Source organism: Taudactylus pleione, unplaced genomic scaffold, assembly GCF_031769625.1.
Source record: "Taudactylus pleione unplaced genomic scaffold, aTauple2 ptg000156l, whole genome shotgun sequence".
NCBI classification, from domain to species: Eukaryota; Metazoa; Chordata; class Amphibia; order Anura; family Myobatrachidae; genus Taudactylus; species Taudactylus pleione.
The window spans coordinates 26,996,650-27,023,739 of NW_028284558.1; the positions used below are offsets into that span (position 1 = coordinate 26,996,650).

The 27,090-nt window shown below is 43.7% G+C and overlaps 1 protein-coding gene across 2 annotated transcripts in view; it reads left to right on the top strand.

The window, feature by feature from the left end:
* The window catches only part of KIF5C (kinesin family member 5C), a 110,512-nt gene that overhangs the window by 31,236 nt on the left and 52,186 nt on the right, over positions 1-27,090 (top strand). For both annotated transcript variants that reach the window (XM_088474875.1, XM_088474876.1), the window contains exons 10-16: positions 7,680-7,828; positions 7,905-8,053; positions 15,392-15,567; positions 20,396-20,464; positions 21,127-21,333; positions 22,971-23,117; positions 25,835-26,023. In XM_088474875.1, the coding sequence (XP_088331001.1) occupies positions 7,680-7,828; positions 7,905-8,053; positions 15,392-15,567; positions 20,396-20,464; positions 21,127-21,333; positions 22,971-23,117; positions 25,835-26,023 (1,086 nt within the window). The remainder of the gene's footprint in view (positions 1-7,679; positions 7,829-7,904; positions 8,054-15,391; positions 15,568-20,395; positions 20,465-21,126; positions 21,334-22,970; positions 23,118-25,834; positions 26,024-27,090) is intronic.

Sequence of the window (27,090 nt, forward strand, 5' to 3'; positions counted from 1 at the left end):
ATGCACAGAGAACCCATTTGCAAAGTGAGTGACAGGTAGTCAACGTTAAGTGGGAGGTTACAGGGGGGGTGGTTAGAGAAACGTAGGTGTGTCAGACCGTTTAAACACTGTTACATGGGCATGCATAAATTAGCCATTGGCGATCACATAGGCAGCATGAGAGCTCTCTGCGTTTCAGGAGAGATGCAGTGTTTGCAGATGGTCAGATCTGCTGCAAGGGCAAGATGGTCGCTCGATGTGCTTCGATGTTACGGATATTTATGCAGGTAATCGACATCGTACGCAAATGAGAAGGCAGCGGTGGTCGGCCTTATGTTTGGGTAAGCTTTGGAACTATTATCATATTTTCACAAATGCGTTCTGTGCAAAATCGCAGTTGCGATCGCATTGGCGTCCATCTCTGAATCAGGCCTTGTGTTTGAAAAATGACAGTTAGGAGCTGATTGGTTGGTACTTTATCTCCATCCACTTGATCTTTCTCCAAGGCTCAGTACATCTACCCCTAAGTACATAAAGGATATACTGGAGGAGTTTGGAAATGTTTTCACATTTATTTTATAGAAAGACTATACATTTTAACATCATATACTATTAAAAAGTATATTGGAATGTAAAAATGTTTTTTTTTTTTACCTACAGACTTAGGGATTTATTTAACGCCATTCACATTTCAGTCCTAAAATATGTCATGCTTATCCCCGCATATTGCAACGATAAGGAACTGCTGTTATGGGCTGCTATAAATATAGGTGAATGAAATACCGCACTAACGATAAGTTGCTGCTAAAGTTGCACCCAAAATAAGGTGTTTACCCACACTGTTCAATACAAAGTCAACAACAAAATGAAAGGCCTAGCGCTACTTTTTGTTGGGTTTCCATTTAGAATCAATTCATGCGAAATCCAGATGCAATATTCTTAAATAAATGACCTTGATACTGTAGCATAAATGAGAAGAAGAGAGAGAGAACACTTTCTGTGTAGTGAGAAAGTCTTATATAAGGTTCTAGTATAAAGGATTGACAGTTAAAAGGTCGACAATGTCTAGATAGACACCAGATGTTAGACATGTCAGCATGGACAAAAGGTTGACACACTAAAGGTCCAAATGGAAAAAGGTCGACAAGATCAAAAGGTCAACACACGAAAATTGTCGCCACACAAATGGTCACCACATGTTTTTTTTTTTTTTCTAATCCTAATCTTCATTCTAACTCTTACCCTCCCCTTGGTGGATAACCCTAACCATCAGGGTAGGTGCCTAACCCTAACTCTCCAATAAGTGCTTAAACCTAACCCTCCCTCTTGGAGCATAACCCTGTCCCTAACCATCGGGTTAAGTGCCTAAACCTAACCCTAAAAAAAGCCCCAAAACCATGTGTTGACCATTCGTGTGACGACCATTTTTGTGTCGACCTTTAGTGTGTCTTCCTTTTGACCCTGTCGACCTTTTGTCCAGCCAGTTTTCACCAATGCATTTCAACGGGATGCAGTCTGGTTACCGGCGGGCGGGATATCCTGACACTGCAAGCCCAACAGGGGACTAAAGATAGGCGTCGAAATCCCGACGCCTATCATTGGCCCCAATACGAAATCTCGACACCCGGCATACCGAACGAAGGTAAGCCGGGTGTCTTAGGTTGTAGCCGGGAAGGGAGGGTTAGGTTTAGGGACCCCCAGGGGAACTTAGGCACCCCCTGGGAGGGTTAGGCTCGGGGAAGGGGGGTTAGGGTTAGGCACTAACCCGGGGTGAGGTTAGGGTTACTCACTAGGGAGTGAGGTCAGGGTTAGACACCACTAAGGGAGGGTTAGGGTAGGGAGAGGGGAGAGTTAGTGTGCTTACCAGCCTCAGTCGGGATTTGGCTCCTTCTGTCTTTGGTGTCGGGATATGATCCGGCGGCTATTCAGCCGCCGTCATTACATACGGATTCCCATTTCGATTGCTTGGTCTTTCTCAAGCTTTTTGGGGCTGTTTATTCCCTTGCTGGGACAGTGGCCCTGATAAGAGCCTGTACTGGTAAATAGTGAAATGTAAAGTGACAGCCTTTGCCATACCTTTAACTGCCGAGTTTGGTCCCAGCTTTCCTACTGTGGAATTGCGGACATAGGCAGTAAATGTATACAGTATAGGCTGCTGGACAGGGATCTGAAAATTCCTCTCCATGATGAAAAGGTAGTGTATAGGCTATAATGCGTATGACACTAAAAACTGCATTGGCTATCATTTCCAAGCTCAAAAAATTAAAGTTTGTTTAAGCTTGTGAAATGTCTACAGTTTGCCATCCCAATAGAAAATTACGGGGTTACCACACTGCGCATGTGTGAAGGAACATTAAGGTAGTCACTCGCAGCAACTTTCTACTCGCAGTGTGACTGACAGTCAGGAACCTTTTTTGGGAGGATATGGGAACTGGCAGCAAGGAACACAGGTGAGTCGCGACCATTTCCGGGGTGTATTACAGCCTGCGTCTGCGATCCCGTGTGCAGTGAAAGTGGCTCAGACAGTCTCAGTTCCTGCGGCCATTCTCTGTAGCCATAGGGTAACTCAGAACTGTGATAATGGAATGATCTTCCATGGATGCTGCGTTTTTGTAAGCAGATGCTTGGATTTGCAAATTTTCAGGTGGGCGTCTCATTAAATTCCTCAGCATCTGCAGCATTTGCATATTTCCGCACATCCGCTACATTTACTCTCATTACATTCCTCTGCATCTGCAACATTTGCATATTTTCGCACACCCACTACTTATACTCTCATTACATTCCTCTGCATCTGCAACATTTACATATTTCCAAACATCCACTACATATACTCTCATTACATTCCTTTGCATCTGCAGCATTTGCATATTTCCGAACATCCGCTACATATACTCTCATTACATTCCTCTGCATCTGCAACATTTGCATATTTTCGCACATCCACTACATATACTCTCAATACATTCCTCTGCATCTGCAACATTTGCATATTTTCGCACATCCACTACATATACTCTCAATACATTCCTCTGCATCTGCAGCATTTGCATATTTCACACATCCACTACTTATACTCTCATTACATTCCTCTGCATCTGCAACATTTGCATATTTTCGCACACCCACTACTTATACTCTCATTACATTCCTTTGCATCTGCAGCATTTGCATATTTCCGAACATCCGCTACATATACTCTCATTACATTCCTCTGCATCTGCAACATTTGCATATTTTCGCACATCCACTACATATACTCTCAATACATTCCTCTGCATCTGCAACATTTGCATATTTTCGCACATCCACTACATATACTCTCAATACATTCCTCTGCATCTGCAACATTTGCATATTTCACACATCCACTACTTATACTCTCATTACATTCCTCTGCATCTGCAACATTTGCATATTTTCGCACATCCACTACATATACTCTCAATACATTCCTCTGCATCTGCAACATTTGCATATTTTCGCAAATCCACTACATATACTCTCAATACATTCCTCTGCATCTGCAACATTTGCATATTTTCGCAAATCCACTACATATACTCTCAATACATTCCTCTGCATCTGCAACATTTGCATATTTTCGCACACCCACTACTTATACTCTCATTACATTCCTTTGCATCTGCAGCATTTGCAGATTTCCGAACATCCGCTACATATACTTTCATTAAATTCCTCTGCATCTGCAACATTTGCATATTTTCGCACATCCACTACTTATACTCTCATTACATTCCTCTGCATCTGCAACATTTGCATATTTTCGTACATCCACTACATATACTCTCAATACATTCCTCTGCATCTGCAACATTTGCATATTTTCGCAAATCCACTACATATACTCTCAATACATTCCTCTGCATCTGCAACATTTGCATATTTTCGCAAATCCACTACATATACTCTCATTACATTCCTCTGCATCTGCAACATTTGCATATTTTCGCAAATCCACTACATATACTCTCAATACATTCCTCTGCATCTGCAACATTTGCATATTTTCGCACATCCACTACATATACTCTCAATACATTCCTCTGCATCTGCAACATTTGCATATTTTCGCACATCCACTAAATATACTCTCATTACATTCCTCTGCATCTGCAACATTTGCATATTTTCACACATCCACTACATATACTCTCATTACATTCCTCTGCATCTGCAACATTTGCATATTTTCGCAAATCCACTACATATACTCTCAATACATTCCTCTGCATCTACAACATTTGCATATTTTCGCACATCCACTACATATACTCTCATTACATTCCTCTGCATCTGCAACATTTGCATATTTTCGCACATCCACTACATATACTCTCATTACATTCCTCTGCATCTGCAACATTTGCATATTTTCGCACATCCACTACATATACTCTCATTACATTCCTCTGCATCTGCAACATTTGCATATTTTCGCACATCCACTACATATACTCTCATTACATTCCTCTGCATCTGCAACATTTGCATATTTTCGCACATCCACTGCATACACAGACACGGCAACAGCGGAATTAGCGTACAACTCTGAATTTGACCCAGTGAACAGTAATTTTTTTAAAGCAGGAGATATCTTAATCAATTGTTAAATGGTCCCGATACCAATATTTGCCTTACGCAAACAACCTTTTCTGCATTATTTAACTCAAATACAAACTACTATTGATAAATAGATCCCTTAAACAATGTTCATGTGGTTTTATTGTGTCTGAATTCTGTATTTGGATTTAATTCTCCATGTTGATTTAGTTTGACATAAAAAATGATTCCTCTATGTAGAGTACTTTTTAGATCTTCTGAGACTGTCGCTGAAAGTCAAGATTACTTTTATATATTCTGCTTGCTAAACAAGTTGTCTGCATGACATAGTCCTGATATGGTTATGTTCTCCTGCCAAAAAATTTATATATTTTTTTTTTTCAAATATTTTGATTGAAGCATAAAAGTACAGTACAATAAATAGAAAACAAAAGACACAAGTACATAAACACATCTAATCATAAAAATATATAGCTAAGATATACTACCACTACTACGCATTACATGGAGTGGTAGGTGCCAGGAGGCCCGTGGGTTCAAGCAGGGGCAATACCAGTGTCCATTATAATTGGTGGATCAGAGTCCAAAATCCGAAGTCCATAACTCATTGTGTTGCGAAAACATTGGCACATCTGTAATATCACTGACAGAGGATGGCTATATAACTCTCCCAAGTGAGGAAAAATTGTGTCCGCTTGGGTCTCCCTGTGAAGAGATATCTCTATGCAGTCCAATCTAAATATGTGACACAGTTTTGCACAAATATTGGAAGTGGAGGGGGAGAGTTCTGAGCCCAGACTGGAGAACTCTTCCAGCTGTTGACGATACAGCCAACAGTAGTTTCTATAGCCCTTAGAGATTCGGCAATGTTCAGGGAGGATTCCAAACATGACCCACTCCAGAGTCAGGGGGAAGTGGGATACTAAATGATCCTTAGGGAACCTCTCCTGATCTGGTACCAGATTTTTTAAATAACTGTGCAGTCCCAATGCAGTGCCAAATAAACACTGGGAAGATTACATTTTGGACAGGAATGATTGTCAGTTAAGCCAATGTGGAAATGTCTGAAGGGAGACAAATATTACATACTGTATGATCAATATTGAGAAACATCTCTACATAGATCATCTCTGGGAGACTACATCAGTCCGTTAAAGAGCAAAGTACTATATCAAGTGAAGAGGGGAAACAAGTTGTCCATAATGACAGATCCAATTTAAAGGAGTCATAATGAAAAGTTTGGCTAAGTTGTGGGTAATGTAGTGAAATTGCCCGACACATAGGGAACGTTCGTGTCAGTAATTTGTAGAGAGGGTTATCCCAATTTACCGGGGAGAATCTGCGTAACACCGAGCTATCATACATTTGGGTTTGGCAAAAGCCCATAGGAAAAGAAGCAATAAAGGCCATAGCAAAGGTAAGAGGATGTTTACAAGCTATATCTAATAAATGTGAAATAGAATGAATACCCCTTGTATCCCAGATGGTGAAGGGATAGGCCCCCATGCAGTCTTGAAATCCTGAGTTAAATGAAGATGAATGGAGAGATACAGATTCATTTCAATTTATGGCGCAGTCTATGCCATAATTACCTAATGGTCATGAGGAGGGATTATCGAGGGAGTGGTAAAGGCTATCCTGGTCATGGAGGTTGAGAAAGGCAGGGAGGCTAATTCAGGGGAGAACCTGCTTGGCCTTTATTTATAATTGGAAGCCATTGTTGCAAAATCTCCTTTGCTGTTTCCCCAGGGGAGCGAGGGGCTGACTAAAGGAGGGGTCCAAACCCAGTGCTGGGGAATCAGAGCATTGAGGGTGAAAGAGGGGGAGATACAGATTTAACAGGGGTGGACATACATTTTCCAGTCTTGCCCTTGTCAGATGTACCAGCAGGGCATATACCAGAGGGTTTGTTACAATACTTATCCATTTCTCATCAGATAAAACACAAAAAAAGTTTAAAAATATCAAATAAAGGTCACCGGATAAAGGAATAGAAATAATCAGTGCATAAGTAGTAGCAGTGAGGAGCTCCCCTAATGAGCAATTGCAACGTCAGGCAGAGGGCAATAAACAATAGAGAGTATCCAACAATAAATATGCAAAAGACCCCACAGTTACGTGCAAATAATATATGGCCACAAAACAAACAAAGCATACATGTAATCAGAATGGAAACATGGAAGCCCACAAGATAGGTATATAATAACATATATATATATATATATATATATATATATATATATATATATATAATCCTAGTGTAGTTAGGAGGCTCAGGAAATGTTCTCAATGGCTCCTTAGGCTCCTTTCAGGCTATGGACTCATCCATTAATGCATATTTCCCATGTGGAAATAAAAGAGAGTAGCTCCCATGGTGTACTGTTCAGATTATTACAACACACCACATAGAAACAAAATAAAAAAAATAAAAAAATAAAAAATCTTGCATGAAAACTTTTTGCATGAAAACCAAATTTGCGAATCAGCAGAATATCATCAACATTTTGGAGAGAGATCCAGGCACTGCGTTGTACTGGAGCTCTCTCCAAACATTCTTTGCCCATTATATAGACTACTGTTTCTTTCTAACATGTGACTGCAATCTCATATTGCATTGCCGCTTTAAGGGCATATACTCCTAGGTGAGGTAAAGCTACCCATAATACGTGGCCCTCCATGTGTGCTGGGTGCAGTCTGTTAGCCAGCCTTAAAAATATTTTGGTCCACCTATTACGGACTTTATATTTTTTATGTTGATTAACTGTCCCTCTACTACTTTGTCCACCTTCCCAATGGGCAACATACCACGGGCTGCTCAACAACCACTCATGAGTATGTATGAGTGACACTGCTGGTGTAGCTATAACAGCGGCTAGTAAGCAATTCTTGAGATAATCAAGTGACAAAATGAACCTGGAATTGTATGGTCATCATTTAATTTACCACTATAGTTGTATATTCTTTTCTTAAAGCGTTTTCCTTGCCCAGTTCAGCTGTCTTCTCCTTTGCTTGCCGTTTGCACATAGAGGAGCCAATGCAGAGTGGAATAATCCATGTAGATGTGGAGTTGTTCTTTCTGTTCCAAAGGTGACCATTCCTATTGCTTGGTATTGCAGAAAACCCATGTTCCGTACAGAGACAGTAAGATGACGAGGATACTCCAGGATTCCCTGGGCGGCAACTGCCGTACCACCATTATAATCTGCTGCTCCCCATCCATCTTCAACGAGGCCGAGACAAAGTCCACGCTCATGTTTGGGCAGCGGTAAGTCCACTACCACACTGATCCTCTTCCTCAGTGAATCTTGCTTTTCTGTCCTTTTAACCTTTTTTTTCTGCAGAGCCAAGACCATTAAGAACACTGTGTGCGTCAATCTGGAGCTCACTGCTGAAGAGTGGAAGAAAAAATATGAAAAAGAGAAAAATAAAAACCAAACACTTAAGAATATTATTCAGCATCTTGAGATGGAGTTAAACCGATGGAGGAGTGGTAAGTAAATTGCTCTCAAATGTTGGGCTTGAACAAGAGTCCACATCCTAAAATAGCAGTCAGTAGCATTAAGCCAGAACTGTTGTGACCTTCTCTAATAGTTTAGTCTTTCCAGATGTACATGAGACTAATACATTGGAGATGTGTGCTGGGTCATGACAGTGGGCCTAATTCAGACCCGCTCGCGAGCGCTGAGCGCTCGCAAGCGGGTCGATGTTAGCCCAGTGCGCATGCACACGACGGAGGCAGCTCCGTCGTGCGCATGCGCGAGACCCGGATAGCGAAGGGCAAGCCGTCGCTATGGGTCTCGCTATAAAGGGGGCGTGCTGTCGATGGTGAGTGACAGCACGCCCCCTTTGGTGGGCGTGCCATGGGCGTGGCTGCCCAGACGGAGGCGTTCCCATGGGAACGCCTACCGTCTGGGGCCGGCCCCACTGACATCACAAGTGATGTCAGTGGGAGTACTCTCAGCTATGATAGAGCCGAAAGCACTCCAGGGCTTCCGGCAACGAGTCCCTACCACAAGGGTCTCGTCGCAAGCCCGATGGACCATCGCGACCCTCTTTTTGGCCGCTCACTATAGCTGATGGTGGTCACCCACAGCTATGTGAGCGGCCAGGAGGCCGCTCTAAAAAAGAGAAGGAGGGCACTGATTCAGAGCGAGCGCTCTGAAAGAGCGTCCGGCTCTGAATCAGGCCCAGAGTTTGCAGGGGCTGAAAAGAGTCCATTGTCTGTGTACGTTATAATAAGTGTCTAGTGTTTCATGAGGAAAACAGCAGTTGGGTCCCAATGGTTAGCGCACAGAGTTTCAGGACTGATTTAGATGCACGGTGTCTGAAATGTATTAGAAATGTATTGGGCATTCCTGGGCAGCAACATGGGGGTGTCTAATCATAGGCACAGAGACGCAGGGTCTTATGGGAGTGTGGCTGATAGTGGTTGCGTAGAAAGACGCTTTATCGCTTACATTGGAGGCCATACTCAGACGGACAATCCTCATCTAGCATGGGGCTGGTGCTAGTCAGGCCGTGTGTGTTGCATGTGGCATGTTTTGCATAACTGCCTCTTGGCCACAATAAGCTATCTACGCTGTATTTTAGGGAAAATAACTGTTTGAGGCACCTGAGAATGGTGACATTAAAGCTTAAATTATTCCGATCTCTTGGTGGCATTCTGTGCATGAAAAGAGTAAAGGATATAAAACAGGGGGCTTTTTCTGTGATATGTTAGTTTTCTATGTATTAATGTTACATATCATATTGCTGATAATTAACCAGCAAAAACATGAAGGGTCTTGCGAAATTTCTGGTGCTCAGTGTTATGTTAGTATAGGGTACGGGATGCCGGGGCTCAGGATCCCAGCGGTCAAAATCCAGATGCCGGCATCCCGACAGGGTTCAGATACTGAGACCTATCGGTAGGTATCCTTATCCTTCTCCTAACCCTAACCCTCCCTCCGCAGTGCCTAAACCTAACCTCCCCCTCCCCGCACCATAAACCTAATCCTCCTCCCCTAGTGCCTAAACCTAACCTAACCCTCCCTCTAGAGCCTAATCCCGCTACTTACCTTCGGGATGCCGGATTCCAGATGATGTGTACCCAGCCCGACATCTTCAGCGACGGAACCTGGCAAGGGAGTCAGCATTGGCAAGTGCATGCACACTTGCCGATGCGGGCAGCGACGGAGCGACGTTGGGGGCCAGGCAGCATGGCCCTCGCTAAGAACATTCCGTTGGCCCAGCATGTAGGGACCGCAAATCTTCAGCAACATACCAGGTACACACTAGATGATGTGCCCGGTATCAGACGACATACCGTCTAGTGTGTACCCAGCATGACTCTGAATCAGGCCTTTGTTATGTCCAATGTTTCTGTAATCAAGCTAGCTTTGGTATTTGTGTTCTGAAATATGTTTATAGCTGCCTGGAAATTAATTGAGACGCTCAACGGCGGCTTCGCAGTTCCAAACAGCTGCGTACAGAGACGCAGGCACCCACGCAGATCATTCGATAATAGACCATCTGGCCTCACAGAAAGGGTGATGAAACTTAGACGCTAGCGCCATATTTCCTGCATGCGGGAACGCAGATGTAGGCAGATACACTCCTCAAAAACAGTCATGACATGTCTGCGTTTTTGCCGCCACCCACCTTGGCCACCCCCGAACGGTCACCAAATGTCGGCACAGAAACAGATGTCAATCATTTTGTGACTAAATCCTCACTGTAAGTGGCATGGTTAAGGTAGCTTGGCGAGTGCGCAGTGCGATCGTGACACATGCGCAGTTGACCGATAGTTGCTCAAGTCTGACTAATGGAGCATACACACGGTCAGATTTGTCAGATTTGTCAGATGAACGATTGAACGATTTTACCAAAGTTTTGAACGATTTGAACGATTTTTGACTGCATTTAAATTAATGGAATCGTCCAAGTCTGACTGCAAACACATCAGATGTCAGATATCGTTATCTGACAAACGGGAACGCGCATCGTTCATCGTCCATCGTTCAGGCATGTCAGATATGTCAGATTTTCCTTCAGATATGAACGACTGAACGATTTTTAAATCGTTATCGTTCAGATGTGAAGGAAAAATCTGACCGTGTGTATGCACCATAAACCAACCTCTGAAGGCGCCTTTTAATCTTTAAAACATTTAGGGCCTGATTCAGAGATGTACGCTATTCCGATGTTTACACAGTTGAATAATAATCGGCACATGCGTCTGAGTGAGTCGCATGATGCATACGTCAACATTACCATAGGCGCTGGCAGCAACTCGCAGTGTAATTGACAGTCAGGGTGTGTCTCAGTATGCGTCTGCCATCTTGTTGCTAAGTACTCTATTGGAGTGACTATCAAAGAGACTTCTTCAGATGGCGTTAACTGCGGGCGCCAAACTACAGAATTTGGTAAATCTGACAGCATCGCTACTGTCGAAAACATGGTATGTTCAGGGGTACTTCTGCTGCGGTCCTTCATGGTACATTCAGGGGATACCTAATATACAGGGGATACCTAATATTTGTGGGTATCCCCCAAAAACAGGTGTTTTCAGGGAATACGCTGTATATATATTTAATGATAAATAGGCCCTTATGTGAAATATATTACTAAGCATCCTTGTGTGATAGAGATCATTATGACTAAGTAACATGTTCACATTGGGCTTCCTTTAAACCATGACAAAGCTCTTCCCTGCATCTGCGTGCTGTGTTGCTTTCTTGCATTTAGACTTTTAGACAGGTCCCTGGGGTTTTGCTGGCTGCTCAGTATTGAATGTATTTTTGATTAGTGCCGGGATGTTACCATGGCGATGGCTGGCAGGCCCTCTTGGCTGCTGAGATTATGTAATTTACAAATGTGATTACAGGTTCAATAGCAGCTTTAGCACATTGTACAGTATTTCCTTGATTAACAAAATTGAATTTCCCTGACATAGGGCCTGATTGCGGCCGCTCGTTCGCTCCGAGCGATGTTTGCCCAACTGCGCATGCGTACGGATCGTAATACGCATGCGCGAACCAGTCAGTGCGGCCGAAAATCGTTTGTTCGCTAAAATAGCGAATGCCTGCTATTTTGAGTGACAGAATGAGACGTATGTGGGTGGTAACAGGGGAAGGTGCTTGAAAACGGGGAGTGGAGATCAGAGCACAAATAGCGTCCGGCTCTGAATCAGACCCATAGTTACCTGAACACTGTCAGGCTGTGCCTGCAACATCTTAACAACCCTCAGGCAACTATTTCCTGCTTTCATTTGCTTTCATTTTAAATGTTACTTAGAATTTACAGTTTATTAAATGTCAAGCTTTATTAGCTTATAAAGCTGCATATAATGAAATATTTAACTTTAAACTCTTCAATGTCTTTTAAATAATATTGTCAATATTGTGCAGGTGATGTGCACTTTGGTTAAATAACTTTTAGCAGCTGGCAGATTCTCAGCATTGTTGTGTCAGATTTGATAAGGGTTCCCCGCCGTCTGCAACACAGTTTTGTCTTAGATTTTGAATGGTAAACCATGCAGCATATACACTGCATGCACACGACTCAGAATGGTGAGTAACTGGCAACATGCCCTCGACATGCCCAGGTGACGGCTCTCTTCCGTTGTGGGCTTGTAACGGTCAAAGACTGTGGAGGAGATGTACTGAGACTTGGAGAGCGATAAAGTGGCGAGAGATAAAGTCCCAGTCAGTCCGCTCCTAACTGTCAGTTTACAGGTCTTTGAAAAATGACAGCTTGGAGCTGATATGTTGGTAGTTTATCCCTCTCCACTTTATCACTCTTCAAGGCTTACTTTTGCCCATAGTCTTTTGCTGCAGTTCCATTGACACCGGCGGCCAGGTTCATACGGACATTCTGCACCTTCATAGTCATACTTGTCTACTATCCCGGAATGGCCGGGAGGATCCCGAAAATTAGGTGGCTCTCCTGGCCACCCGGAAAAGTGGGCAAGTCACCAGGCCGGCCGCAACCTGCCCACATAAGGGCCGGATTAAGGGGGGATGACAGGGACGGTCGTCTCGGGGGCCCCCACCTCTAGCGCACCCGCCGAAGTGGGGGCGGAGCCAATACAACAAGCCCCATATCACCCGCGAATCACAGGATTATGGCCCGAGGGGGTGGGGCCTAATTATGTATGGTGCCCACTGTCATTAGCAACCAGCAGCTCCTGCATGTAAGTGTGTATGTGTACTGTTTTTATGTGTATGTATGGGTTAGTGTGTATATATGTGTATGTATGTGTTTGTGTGTATATATGGATTCGGTGTGATACACCGCCGGCCGCCTCTAGGGTGCCTAACCCTCCTTTAGGGTGCCTAACCCTAACCTTCCCCCCTGTGCCTAACCCTAATCCCCCCTCTAAGTGCCTAAACCTAACCCCCCCTTTCCCCGCCTCCTAAACCCCGGGGGGTGCCTATCCCTAATCCTCCGGGGGTGCCTAACCCTAACCCTCCCTCCCCCTAGCCTAAACCTAACCTCCCGAGGGGGTGCCTATCCCTAAGTCCCCCCCCCGGGAGCCCTAAACCTAACCCCCCCACCCCACCCCCCGCGGCTGTCGGCGCTCGGCGCCCGGCATCCCTTCGATCGGGATTCCGGGCGCCGGTCTCCCAGCGTAGGTTAGTTAACCCTTGCCGGGATTCTGTAGTTTAGATACCGGCGGTCGGCATTGTGACCACCGGCATCATAAACGTATACCGTATATATGTGTTATTGTATATGCAGTATGTGTTAGTGTGTGTATACTGTGCAGTGCTCTCCCCAGAATTTTTTTTCCAGCCGGGTGGCATCAAGAAGTAGTCGGGTGGGGGCCTTTGCAATAAAAAAATGTTTTAAACCCTGTCATTATTATTTAAAGTTGAAATAACATTTTATATATTCATTTTCCTCTTCTTATTAGGGGCCCAGTCATCTGATTATGAAAAAGCTGCAAAGTTTGTAGGATCTGGTCCTTTTTATACAGCTCCCAGATACTCTCCCCACTTGCAGGCTCCCAAAGTGCCGGGTGGTAGGCGGTTTCTTGCCGGGTGGTGCACCCGCCAAAAACAGCCTGGGGAGAACACTGCTGTGTATATGTTAGTATACTGTATGTATGTGTTAGTGTGTATATATGTGTTTGTGTGTATATATGTGCTATTGTATTTGCATTATGTATTAGTGTGTGTATACTGTGTACCGTATATACTTGAGTATAAGTCGACCCGAATATAAGCCGAGGTACCTAATTTTACCACAAAAAACTGTGAAAACTTATTGACTCGAGTATAAGCCTAGGGTGGGAAATGCAGCAGCTACTGGTAGTAATCCCTCCCCTGGTACTGCCCCCAGTAGTAATATTCCCCCTCTGGTAGTGCCCCCAGTAGTAATATCCCCCCCTGGTAGTGCCCCCAGTATTAGTCCCCCCTGGTACTGCCCCAGTAGTAATCCCCCCCCTGGTACTGCCCCCAGTAGTAATATTCCCCCTCTGGTAGTGCCCCCAGTAGTAATACCCCCCCTGGTAGTGCCCATAGTAGTAATAGCCCCCCCCTGGTAGTGGCCCCAGTAGCAATATCCCCCCCTGGTAGTGCCCCCAGTAGTAACCCCCCCCGGTAGTGCCCCCAGTAGTAACCCCCCCCCGGTAGTGCCCCCAGTATTAATACCCCCCTGGTAGTGCCCCCAGTAGTAACCCCCCCCCGGTAGTGCCCCCAGTATTAATACCCCCCTGGTAGTGCCCCCAGTAGTAATCACCCCAGTAGAGAGAGATGTAATAAATAAAAAAACACTTACCTGAAACCCCGCTCCTGGTCCCGACGCTGCTACTGGCTCCTCCAGCCACTTTGCATTATGGGAGACGTCTCTTCCATTACCCACTGCAGGAGCCGGAAGATGGCTCCCGCAGTGGGAGCAGCAGCAGCTGATGAGAGTCTGACAGACTCTCATCTGCTGCTAATTACAACAAACACACAGCTGCCGGCTCCAGCGGCTGTGTGTTTGGCAGTTTGTAGTGCTGACCAAAGTCCGTCCGGTCAGCGCTACACACGCGGTGCAGCTATGTCACAGAGACACAGTCTGCACCGCGGCCCGCATGGTACGCTACTCAGCTGCGTACCATGCGGGCATGACTCGAGTATAAGCCGAGGGAGGGCTTTTTCAGCACAAAAAATGTGCTGAAAAACTCAACTTATACTCGAGTATATACGGTATGTGTTAAAGTGTATATATGTGTTAGTGTGTTTATATGTGTGTGTGTATACTGTATATGCCTGTTATTGTGTTTGATATATATAAAATATATACGTTTGCTGCATATATATTATATATATACAGTATATATGTGTGTGTGTGTGTTTAACAGGAGGCAAGTAATCGGGGGGAGGGTGTAAGGCTCCGTGTGGCAGGGAATGGGGGAAGGCTCCATGTGGCTTGGTGGGGGCCGCCCAGGGCCCCCACAAGCCTTATTCCAGCCCTGGCCCACATATCACCGGACCCCACGCACCATTTGGACTACATGCTACAAGGGAACTACATGCTACAAGGCAGCCTTGTCTAATGGTGAGAAGCTGTTTTCCGGTTACCCCGATATTTATGTCATCTTGATTTTATGGAATATATATATATGTTTTAAATACATTTTCTTCTCTCCTTTATCCTTGATTGGGATAAATATATATTCTTCATCCATCTGAGGCATTAGTGTGTGCTATTAGTGGCAAGACCATGTCCACAGCTTCTTTCCAGAAACGCGATATGACACTTATGCAATCTGCTTTGGTAATATGAAATGTTCTCTTTAATATCACTCCAAGTGCCAGTGCTACATAAAGCTAAATTGTGAATGCATTTTATATCACAGGTGAAGCTGTGCCGCTAGATGAACAAATCAGTGCAAAGGATCAAAAGACCCTGGAACCATGTGATAACACACCGGTTATTGATAATCTGCCCCTGGCAGTGGCTAGTATCTCGTCCGAGGAAAAGAAGAAATACGATGAAGATATCACCTGTTTGTACCGACAGCTGGATGATAAGGTTTTATCAAGACGCTGCTTCTATGTTTCATGAATGTTATGTGTGATTGTGTTATCGCATTAAGGAAAGAATGCATTATTATTGCTATTGCCTTTGTATGTAATAAACATAAAAAGGAAATAGCAATAATTCTACTGATCAAGAAGAACATTTGAAGTAACCCTGAAGAGACAAACAAAAGCTCTCTCCAGCACTGCCTTCATTTATATACAACTCTTAGAATGACTAGAAGGAGGTCTTAACCAGCGACACTCCAATTTACACCCCCCTCTCCAAGCTAAAAGCGTGGCCATGTACAAAGCTGGCTTAATGCTGTCTCTGTTTTTTTTTTTACAGTTACATTACAGTCATACAGCCATTCAGAGTTATAGTGCAGATGGTAGTATGAAAGTCTATTCTGCTAAGTGACAGGTTGTCACCACGGAATCGGTATGAAATACCGCCGGCCGCACGGCCGGCGGTTCGATTCCCAGCAGCGGCAGGCCAACAGCGCTGGAAATCCCGTTTGTCCTCAGGTAAGTATATACTAACCCCCCTAACCCTAACCCTCCTTAGGGGTGCCTAACCCTAACCACCTCCCCAAGTGCCTAACCCTAACCCCCCCTGTAAGTGCCTAACCCTAACTCCCCCCTTCCCCTCTGCCTGAACCTAAGTCCCCCGGGGGGGTGCCTAACCCTAAGTCCCCCCCCCCGGGTGCGCTAAACCTAACCCGAAAGTAATCAGAATAATCATTTTATCTTATAAGAGCATAATATAAATATCTAACAAAAAAGTAGAAAGTATTTTTAGCCATCAAGCTCAGTTGTTATGTCTATAAGATGCCGGCTTGTTCCAGTAGTTTATATGGCTTTGAAATAACTTGTTTACTGACATATTGCACATATGTGTAGTACATCATGAAACTCAGCTTGCAATAACAATAAACCTGTTATATGAAAGTAATTCAGAGCATCCTATACTGTAAAAACATTTTTGAAACATTCATTAGCAGCTTGTCTCAATGTTCTTCAGTTGATATTACAGACATATCTATCTATATATAGTCTATTTAAAGAGACAGTGGCGAGTGTTAATTAGCCTCAGATTCAGCAAAAGTTGCATGTTTGCAGCGATTTTCCAGCCATATGTAAAAGAGGGGTTGGGTACGGAGTGCCGACGCCTGCATCCCGACAGGGTTAAGATACCGACACCTGATGGTAGGTATTCTATCCCTAACCCTCCCTCCCCGCACCCTAAACCTAACCCCCCCCTAGTACCTAAACCTAACACCCCCCAGCAGCCTAAACCTAACCCTCCCACCCTAGTGCATAACCCTAATCCTCCCCCTAGTGCCTAATCCTAACCCTCCCCCTAGCGTCACTACTAACCGGCACTGGGATACTGCCGGGTGTCGGGATTCTGGTGCCGGCATTCTGAGCACTGGCATCCCGCACATTGGGATTATGACTACTTCCCATAAAAGAGTGCTAATCATTGGGAAATCTCCAGAAACACAAGCTGTTGTCCCGATTATTTATTTATTATACAATATTCAAGGTACAAGTTGTCAGGGGTAATAGACCAGAATTTTTTTTTTTACAGCAACAGTGGTGTGATACTATCGTGTCGATAATGTCATCGCCGACACTGTGGATGTTGAGAAATCATACTGATCCCACATGGAGTTTTATAATTTTATAAATTTTTGGGGGGCCTCAATGGCTTTTGTCAATACCAGCAGCACTGGAAGGAACTACAGATTTAGGGGAATAGATTTTACAGACTTATGTAAGAGTAAGCCGTTATTACTACTAATTATAGCTGCAGTTTAAATATAATTGTGTTTATTGTGCTCTGCAAATCTGTTCAGTGAATGCACAAAAAGATGTTCTCGTGCTTTCTGCGTATCTATCGTCATCCCATATAATTATAGTTGGTAGAACCGCTAATTAAAGATGTTCTTCCAGGGGTACAGTTATCTAATTTATTAAGGGACCTTGGCCCTCATTCAGAGCCGTACGCTCTGAGCAGAGCGCACGCTCTGAATGAGGGCCTGCCTCCATGAAAATGGAGCGTCCTTCTGGACGCTCGTATAGCTGTGGGTCACCACCCACAGGCTATACGAGCGTGCATTTTGATGGCCGCGATGGTCGAGACCATCGCGACCATCGAAATTGCTAGCCGGAGCCTGCGGTTGAGGTTTTCAACCGCAAGCTCCGGAGTGATTTTGGCTCTATCAGAGCCAAAATCACTCCCACTGACATCACTAGTGATGTCAGTGGGCCGGCTTTTGACGGGAGGCGTTCCCGTGGGAACGCCCCCGTCAGGGAGGCACGCCCCCGGCACGCCTACCAAAGGGGGCGTGCTGTCAATCAACATTGACAGCACGCCCCCTTTGATCGGACACAACGAGCGAAGGACTTTCCTTCGCTCGTCGCGTCTGGCGCATGCGCACGACGGAGCTCCCTCCGTCGTGCGCATGCTCAGTCCAGAACATCGACCCACTTGCGAGCGGACAGCCGCTCGCGAGTGGGTCTGAATCAGGCCCCTTGCTCCCTGCTGGATACACAAACACACATTTACATTATGTGTAGTTTTTCTGAGGCTATAAAGCACATATTAGCAGTTGGTGGAACACACACATTTCAAAGATTCAGTTTTACTGCAGCTACTAAATACTAAAAATGTTCTCTTTAAAGCTGTGCAGTATACAGCAGCTGTTTCATTTTGAATGCTCCCATCTGGTATGGTGCTTTGTTTTTGTGTTTCTTGCAATGAGTACATCAGTCCTAACACAATTTTAAATGCCCAATTTTAAAGTCACATGACTAATCAGAAATCAGACTATATATCCCTGGCGCTTTACACAGAATAATAAAACTATAGTAACCCAATAGTAAAACTCCTTTCTGTATTCTTGGCAATTTTTCTAGCTGCAGTAAATGTGGTTGCTAGCCAATAACATACAGAGAAAAAAAAGGGAAACTAACCGCGCTTAGAAAACATGCTCAGTGTAAATTTTATAAAAAATATATATCTATACCCCATAAAACACTTAAATAAAGTTAGTAATTTTAAAAAAATGCAGTAAAAACTAGATATTTTAATAATTATCATAATAACAACTGTATTGATAATAATAATAATAATAATAATAATAATATCCTATTTCATAGGAATGCTCCAAGCATACATGTTACAACAACCATAAATGGCATAGGCAAACGGAGGGCTGGGCTTTATCCCCAGCCTGGCGTTATTTGCAGGGCCGGATTAAGGCCCACATAGGCCTGGAGCTGAAAATCTTCAAGGGCCTATACTGAGAAGGGGAAGAGCTGTGAACGGTGCTGTGTGGCTGTGGTCAGAGTCACCTTGGTGTATACATCCCCTAAACTATGACCACAACGTCTCCCTAACTACATAGAAATAGAAAAATTGCATAATTTTGTTTTTTTTTGGGGGGTAGGGGGACTAGAAAAACTATTTAAATACTTAAAATTTATGGGCAGTTAGGCAGTTGGTAATCATTCTGTCATGTTGATGGGCCTATTTTTATTTGGAGGCCTGGAGCTGTAGCTCCATCCGCCCCATTGTTAATCTGGCCCTGGTTATTTGGAAGTGTGCCATGCGGGCACGCCTCCAAATAATGTCACTTAGGGGCGTGGGCTATGGTAATGAGACCACGCCCCCATTTTTGATTACTGATTGCAGCGTACCGGGGCGGCACAGGGTGCTCAGACCCCTGGAGACGGCCCTGTCTAAATGCCATCGGTTTTGATCAGACAGATAAAAACCAATGTCATTTAGAGCGCAAAAACGTTTGACATTGCCGTCAGGTTTCAGTTGAAGCTGAAACCCGACGATTAGTAAATATAGATTTTTCAGACATCAAAATGACGTTGATGACCGTCGATTTTGGTTGGTTTTGGTTTTAAACCAAAACGGACCTTTAGTACATTTACCATTTTGTCTCCTAATGCATGGGGATAGAACATCTTGTAGTTAATTAACCTGCTCACTTCAGCACATAGTATTTCAGGAGGTTAATGTACACGTGTGGACGGGACTGTATTTGACATGGGCATTGTTATGTGAGAAGGTGAATTTGAACAGAAAGCCATTGTTATAGTTAAAGGAGAAGGATCCTCTGAAAGCATAGAGCAGTGATTTGAAACTTATGTCAAACTACTAAAGGACAATTGCAGTGTCAAATGCACCCTAAGTAAAATGGGTATGCAGTCTTGAAGTCAACAATGGGCCTGATTCGGATTTGTATGCAAACCCGACGGTTTTATGTACAAATCCGATATTTGGGGATCTGAGTATTCGTAGGACCTGATCTGCGCATGTGCATAACGGGTCCGGCGTGATCACTCACGGTCCCCCGTTAGCATCAGCATGATTGACATGCTGCGGCATTTGGAGGGGGGGGGGGGGTGGCAGAGATCTGGACCATTCTACAAAATGGGGGAGTGTTGTCCCCGTTTTGTAGGTGTGCCAAGACCAGGGTCTGCGTCTGCAGACTTCCTGGACTCGGCTGACCAGTTCCGACGGCCAGTCTCAGTAAGCTTTGGCTTACGCAGACTGGCCGATTGCTGCGACCATCGATCCGATGTTGCATCTTTTGATGCTGCACTCGTATCGTAGATAAATACAGGAGATGTCTGTTTCCTACAGATGCCTCCTGCTGCATTTGTATTTTAGTTGTACAGTATTGCACACCTGCTTCCCTGGGACTAATGATAGGCGTCGAAATCCCAATGCCTATCATACCAATTCCATTTATAACAATAATATGCATCCACAATGTGAAAAGGGGCTAAATATCCTGGTATTTTTGTATCGATAGGATGATGAAATCAATCAACAGAGTCAGTTTGCTGAAAAGCTGAAACAGCAAATGCTCGATCAGGAAGAGGTAAGTGAGGTCATATGTATTAGGACGGTCCTTATATTTATGAAACGCTGGTCTCATTATCCAACTTCTCTAAAGATTTTCATTGCATGATAAAGGAACATATTGGTTCTCAAAATATATATAATACAGTATATACTACAATTGAAAATGTGAAACTGATATTTCTTAATTTCTCACTTAGGTTTATAGAGGTTGATTCAATTAACTCGCTCCCGCATGCGAAGGGATGAGTTGCTGTTGCAACGGCGTAGAAACTCTTACAACAGCAGCCAAACTCACTCCCTTCATGGCCCGATCTCTCCCTGGATTCGCTGGTTTTTGCACACAGTCCTATGGGCCGCCGAACAAAAATCAACGCATCCAGAGTTATGATAAGTGCGGCATATATCTGCACTTACCCACGGGCGCAAAATGATCACGCCAAATTGAATCAACCCAATAAGGTGAAAGTACCTCGCTATGTGGGATTTATATTTATTTTAATTTTTTACAACTGTATGTTTTTATTTTTTTAAATGTATTTGTTCTTGTACAAAATCCGTGTTTATATTGCAGCTTGATAAATTTGCAATAGATGTCTACGAGTTTGTTGGGGTTGTGGGAGTGCATGTGGTTTCTCTGCCATCATGTCGTTCATGTTTCATACTATCTGACACTTATAGCTCCTAGCATCAACTCGCAGAGATTATGAGAAGATCCAGGAGGAACTGACCCGGCTTCAGCTCGAGAACGACGCAGCAAAGGATGAGGTGAAGGAGGTGCTGCAGGCTCTAGAAGAATTGGCTGTAAATTATGACCAGAAGTCTCAGGAAGTGGAGGACAAGACTAAAGCCAATGAACAGCTGACTGATGAGCTAGCACAGAAAGCGGTAAGAGGACAGTTACTAAAAAGTCACTTTTCATGTATATAGCTCTTAGGGGCTCATTTATCAACAAGTTTTATCATTCACAATGAGTGATAAAACTTGTTGCGTATGATAATGGTGCTCCAGCACTTCCGACTGTCAAATGTTTGAAAAATGATCGTTGGGAGCTGATTGGCTGGCGCACCATTTAACATACATAATGAGTTTAATTTGCTCATTGTGAATGATAAAACTCGTTGATAAATAAGGCCCATTGGCCCCCATTTACTAACGAGTTTTATCACCAAAACGAGTAATAAATTTCACTGTGTATGATAAATGCTGCTCCAGCCAATCAGCTCCCAACTGTCATTTTTCTAACAGTTGACAGTTGGGAGCTGATTGGCTAGATCACCATTTATCATACACAGTGACATTTATCACTCGTTTTGGTGATAAAACTCGTTAGTAAATGAGACCCTTAGTTTGGTGTACTTTTTGGTATTTTGTCTCCTTCAGGGGCCTATTCATCATCACTTAATTTTTACTAAAGCAGGTGAAAATGCACATGTAGAAATTAAGTTATCAGGCTATTCATCACGGACCTTCCTCTTGCGAATGGCCCGCTGTCCCCACACACTAGTATGGGGGACAGAATTCATCAAGCTCCAAAAGATAATATTTTCCGAGCTTGCGTGCGGTAGCATTCGCCATCGCCCCTATAGGAAGGAGTCCCTCCGCCCCTGTTGGGCTCTTTCCACTGGACGTCGGGCTCTTGTGCACCGAACGGATCCTGATAATTAACATCAGGAATATGTCCCTCAGTGATTTGATGGTTACAAGGCATCAACACATTGTAATTTGTAAGCAGCCAGAACATTGGACAATAAAATAAGATTCCTAATTCTCAAACAGCATCCCCCCCCTATAGACATACTGTTTCTCTCTTTTAGGAGCACATTCATATTGGTTAGAGGATCCTACATGGAGTTTGACCTGGTGCTGTGCTGTAAACTATTTTGATTTGATTTTGTGAAGCACCAGTTTAAAAAGCATCTATAAAATATGGTGACATTTATTTATCTTATGCAACCACTTTGCAGATTCTATAACAATATTTTGTTTATTGTTCTCTTTGCACTTCTCTTGTATGTTCTGATAACCTGGGCCTGACCTTGTCTGAGGGGCATGGGTAGCTGTGGACGAGGAGAATATCTACAGTGCGCATACTATTTTTCAGCGTTTTCTTTTTCCTGAAGGGGTGTGACAACTCCTCCCGGAATTTGGCCACGTCCCCTTTCTCTCCCGGCCCGCAGTTCGTTACAGAACCATATCAATAGAGTAAAATTGGCTTATCTGAAATCTTTCAGATGTTGTTCCAGCTAGAAATCCTCAAAATAACCTCCAAAAGTTTGATATTTTTTATTTTAAAAGATAGGTTACAAACTCACAATAAACACTTGTAAAATAGCTTATCTGACAAACAACTTCTAGCACCCAACAACGTTCAAAATCCAAACCCTAGGAAAGTAGCGGTTGTATAGCAATTTTCTAACATTCGGTGTAATTGCACTAATTGGCAACCGATAAACCAGTTTATAATCTGCTTTACAACAATATCTGCGTAATTTTTGGAGTAACGCTTCTCGTTTATTATACAGACGACTCTGATTGTCACCCAACGCGAGCTTCACCAGTTAAAAGAACTCAGCGGCCACCAGAAGAAGAGAGCCACTGAGATACTGAACTTACTGCTGAAGGACCTAGGCGAGATCGGAGGCATCATTGGCACGAATGACGTGAAAACTGTAAGATTTTCTTCTGATTGATTCTATTTTTGTTTTGTTTACACAGCAGGAAAGTAGACAGATCCTAGCACAAGGAGTGCATAAATCACGGTGTTTCCTATATTGCTCATGTGGTCAAGCACCACAATATGTAAATATTGGTTCTGGTGTGTGAGACCTAAATCTCCCTAGAAAATTCTCTATATATGTACAAGATGTGTGGAGATGGCCTGTACCCAGCAATCCTGGCCCCTGTGTTATGTGGAAATCGTCAGAATTTGACACTTGGAATTTGACACTTTGGCAATTGTACTACTGACCGACATCCTTCACAGTGGATGTAATATCAGTCTTGGTTGGAAATTTTATTATTTATTAATAGTTATTATATAGAGTACACAGAGAAAATTCAGTCATTCACGTGAGTTCCTGCCCCAGTGGAGCTTACAATCTTTATTTCCATAGACACACTTTTTTTTTGTCAGAAGCCAGTTAACCTACCTAACCTACCAGTATGTTTTTGGGGTGGGCACATTCAGTGGTTGGTATTGCAGGAGGTTGGTAGAAAGCATGCTCCTCTCACCTATAACCCTCTTGCTTCCTTTACTTTTATTTTATTTGTCACAATTATCATAAGATCATCTAGATCAGGGGTATTCAACATGTGGTCCTTGAGCTGCTGTGGAACTACACATTATTATTATTATCCTTTATTTATATGGCGCCACAAGTGTTCCGCAGCACCTTACAGAGTACATAAACTAATAAGTGAACAAGAAACGAGTAACTTACAGTACATTACAGTGCAGGACAAGAACATGATTTATATACATTGCTGCAATAGCGACTAAATCACTCACAATAAGCAGAAGGGAGTTATCAGTCACGTGTTAGGTGCCCTTGTGGGGAGTAAAGAGTAGAAGAAAGTATTAGGAGAAGCACATGAGGGAAGAGGTCCCTGCTTGTGAGAGCATACATTCTAAAGGGGAAAGGCAGACAGACAGGCGTGACACAAAAGGGGTAGAAATGGAGGAAAGACCATGAGGTGGGTTAGGATGAGAGCTGGAAGGTCTTGATGAAGTAGTGGGTCTTGGGAGCCCATTTGAATATTTGTAGAGAGGTGGAGAGTCTGATAGGGAGAAGGAGAGACTTCCAAAGGTGGGGAGCAGCAGGGGAAAAATCTTGGAGGCGTGTGTGAGGAGGTAATCAGTTGGCAGGAGAGACAGCACGCATTTGTTGAGAGAAGTGGACGGGCGGGAGTGTGAAGGGAGATGAGGTCAGAGATGTAAGCGGAAGAGGATTGGGTGATGGCTTTGTAGGTCAGTGTAATAACCTTGAATTGGCATCTGAAGAGGAAGGGGATCCAGTGTAGGATTTGAAGGAGAGGAGAGGCAGATGAAGAACGTTTAGAGAGGAAGATGAGCCAAGCAGCAGCATTGAGGACCGATTGTAATGGAGAGAGGTAAGAGACTGGGAGGCCAGCTAGGAGAAGGTTACAGTAGTCCAATCTGGAGATGACCAGCGAGTGGATGAGGGTTTTAGTAGCATCCAGGGTGAGGGTCAGAATGTCCTAATAGCAAAACTGTGGCAGGGCACGTTGGTATGTGCACCGTCCTGTCCTTTCTATGAAGATAATGAGTGTGTGTCGGCCATTTGCCCCATGCACAGAATCCCATCCCACAAAAGTCGTACTTCATTCTCCGGATGTAGTATGCTGTCTGTGGAGCTACAGCCCTAGGGTACATGAGCTCAGACTCCCTGTTTGTTGTTTTCGGTCGCAGGTAGCTTTGTAAGACCTTACCCAGGTTAGTCTCCCACTCGATAAGGATAACAATCAATCAAGTTTAGCGGGGTCCTTGTGCCCTCTGCTATCATTAATTAGGGCAGTCCATCCTGGCATGGTCATGGGGCATCTAGAGACCGAGCGGTATATTTCCTAAAGTGCAGGTTTTTAGAAGTGGAGATGTTGCCCAAAGCAACCAATTATATTCTAGCTATTAGCTTCTATAAGGTGCTAGATAAATGTTAAGTAGAATCTGATTGGTTGCTATCGGCATTATCTCCACTTCTAAAAATTCGCACTTTAGTAAATATACTCCATAGTCTGCAGAACCTCCACGTATCTGTAAACCTTTTCACAATATGGCTATTGCGGACCCAATGGAGGTTACCTTGGACACAAACCAGCCCACACAAGAATCCTTTTTTTCTCAGATTATTACTTTTACTGTTGTCCAATTGCTGGACTAGTGGAAAACTGAGGTGGCACAGGAAAGTTATAGGGGAGACTGGGAGAGCGGTCTGTTTTCTTCTAGTCCTCTGCCTCCTAGGGGTGAAATATAATCCGCTGTCTCACTCTCCTACAGCCTCTAAGTATAAAACAAATAACCTATTTAAAAATTATGTAGGGTTGCCAACCTTTGTTATTGTTTCTTACTGCCCATTGTATTCAAAATTACGGAGAGTAGTTTTCTTTTCTGTGACTTTATTACACTAAACTGCAGGTGGTAAGAACATCTTGAAATGACAAGGGAGACAAGAAATGTCTGAAACTCATATTAAGTAGTTTGATACTTAGTTATGCATCATAGTATTGTAGTCAAATGGCATATTTTTAATGACCTCTATTTTACCATCTCACTGACTCATGTCTATTTCAATACTATTTTACTGATTGTCAGTAAACTTTCTCCTGGTTTCTAGCTGTTAGATCATGTCAGCCTCTTTTGTGTCTGCAGTTGGCTGATGTAAATGGTGTAATTGAGGAAGAGTTCACTATGGCTCGTCTGTACATCAGCAAGATGAAATCCGAAGTAAAGTCGTTGTTAAATCGAAGCAAGCAATTGGAGACGGCACAGATCGAGGCAAACCGCAAGATAAACGCCAGCGAGAAGGAGCTTGCAGCGTGCCAATTGCTGAGCTCTCAGGTAGGATTTTTGTTTGGAAATTGGAGGCGGGGGTCACATTTCAGTATAACTATTGGGTAAGTATTCAGAAGCACATGTAAATCATATGAACATTGTCAAATACTGACACTGTATAAGAAGCAGCCATTTACATTCTTTGGGGTTTATTTGTGAAGCTGATCGTATTTATGCCCGATTTTTAAAAGGGCAATGTTTTTAGTAGCAAGACACGACTAGTAAAAACATTGCCCTTTTACATATCGGACATAGACACGATCAGAAGCACTGGGTTTTACAACCAGATGGTTCGTAAATAAACGCCTATATGTTTCTTTCCAAATCTATCTCTGCATAGAAATTTCTGCCGCTAGTGATGTTTTTGGAGACATAGGCAAGATTTTCATTGATTTATACCATAGATTTAAAGCAGAAATATTTAGCGTCAATATTTTAAAAAGCAAAACCAAGCTGGCTTTGCCTTTTAAAATATTGCTGCTTTAAATCTAAAGGCTAAATCAACTAAATATAGGTAGATCTGAGCCATACCTAGCAAGATGAATTGGCATAGGGGGTAGGATTAGTGTGGCAGTAAGTACAGAGCAAATGTGTACACTAGTTACCTGTGTCACATCTACCTATATTTCTGCCTGTGTCACATCCACCTACCAGTCTTCTTCCTGCATCACATCCACCTACCTGTCTACTTACATCACATCCACCTACCAGTCTGTCTGCGTCACATCCATTTACCTGTCTGCCTGCCCATGTCACATCCACCTGCCTTCTGGCTCCTGTGTCACATTCACCTACTTGTCTACCTACCTGCATCACATCCAACTACCAGTTTTCCTGCCTGTGGCACTTCCACTTACCTGTTTACCCACCTGCGTCACATCCACCTATCCATCTGCCCGACTATCACATCCGTCTACCAGTTTACCCACCTGCGTCACATCCACCTACCAGTCTTCCTGCTTGCATCAGATCCACCTACCTGTCTACCCACCTGCGACACATCCACCTATCCGTCTGCCCGACAGTGTAACATCCACCTACCTGTTTGCCCACATGCGTCACACCCACCTACC